Source organism: Myotis lucifugus, unplaced genomic scaffold (genome assembly GCF_000147115.1).
Source record: "Myotis lucifugus unplaced genomic scaffold, Myoluc2.0 scaffold_1622, whole genome shotgun sequence".
NCBI lineage: Eukaryota > Metazoa > Chordata > Mammalia > Chiroptera > Vespertilionidae > Myotis > Myotis lucifugus.
Window position 1 is genome coordinate 35,188 of NW_005872670.1, and position 1,364 is coordinate 36,551.

Consider the following 1,364-nt stretch of genomic DNA (forward strand, 5'->3'; position numbering starts at 1 on the left):
CCAGGAGCAGCACAGTCTGTGGTTGCGTCACTATTATCCCTGTCATTTGGGACAGTTTAGCTCACTCTGCTAAGCCTTATCTTCCTGTTCTATAAAATGGGCTAACAACACTAGTACATCATGGCAATGTTGCGGGAACTGAGAACTGTGTAAGCCACTGTCTTACTATATTTAAAGTCTCAACAAACTTTCCTTCTCAGAAACTATATCTCATGGTGAAAGGAGCTGCTATTCTTTGAAAGGTCATCTAGTTAATGCAAATTTCAACTCAGGGCTCTTGTCACATTGCAGTGCTTCCTTTGCAGTGGTTCTCAACCTTGGGTTGCAACCCATTTGGGGGTCGAACGACCCTTTCACAGAATACATATATAATTGCATAATGTTTTTGTGATTAATTCCAATGCTTTAATTATGTTCAATTTGTAACAATGTAATTGGGGGTCACCACAACATGAGAAACTATATTAAAGGATCGTGGCATTAGGAAGGTTGAGAACCATTGCTCTCAACTGACTGTAAATATCAGTACCAAGTTGGTTCATTTTCCCTTCCCCTCAGTGCCTCATCTTGATAACCTCTGCAGCTGACTGTGATGTCCCCAAGAATGACCTATTTCCAAGTAGTCCTGTTGCCCCATGCATATACTTCCAACTCCTCTCCGACGAACGAGCCAATAATACTCAGTTGGGAAAGGATAGTTTCTCTTCAATGAACAGTGCTGGGAAAACTAGATACTCACATCCAAAGAATGAAATAAGACCCTTATCTTCATTCAATTGTTTATTTTATTTTTTTCCAATATGAAAAACACTTATCCTACAAAGCAAAAAAGACACAAAATGAGTGAAATTCTAACCTGCATTTTTGTTTCACTGTTCGTTTGTTAAAGAAACTTGCCAAAATTCATAGATTTGGCAGAACATATGCTCAGACATTTAACCAAATATAGAGATAGCAAATGCACATCTGAAAAATGGCTCACCATTAAGCCTTAGAAAAAATGCAACCAAATAAACAGTGATATAGCATGACAAAGTTACAAAAAAGTTTAAATAAAGGACTGACCAAACCTCTTCTAGGATGTGGAGGAATTAACTCTGTCATACACTGCTGGAAGAATGCAAAAACGTACAAGTGGCTTAAATCACAACTTCCTAATTTCTTTAAGTTAAACATTCTCCTCTCCTCTGACTTGGACATCATATTATGAGTTATTGATAAAAATAAATGAAACCTATCTCCATTTTAAGAATTATGCACAATCCCTATTAGGCCAGTGATTATGTAGTAATTATGCTTTACCCTAAACCCTACTATCCTATACCCAAGTGACCATCACCCATGGAATTACAGACATTAGGAAA

At 37.4% G+C, this 1,364-nt stretch overlaps 1 protein-coding gene across 1 annotated transcript in view; it reads right to left on the reverse strand.

Moving 5' to 3' along the window:
• Positions 1–811: 811 nt before the first annotated feature.
• The window catches only part of LOC102442039 (zinc finger protein 883-like), a 7,706-nt gene continuing 7,153 nt past the window's right edge, over positions 812–1,364 (reverse strand). Inside the window, exon 4 of the mRNA XM_023748656.1 lies at positions 812–816. Coding sequence (XP_023604424.1) covers positions 812–816 — 5 coding nt within the window. The remainder of the gene's footprint in view (positions 817–1,364) is intronic.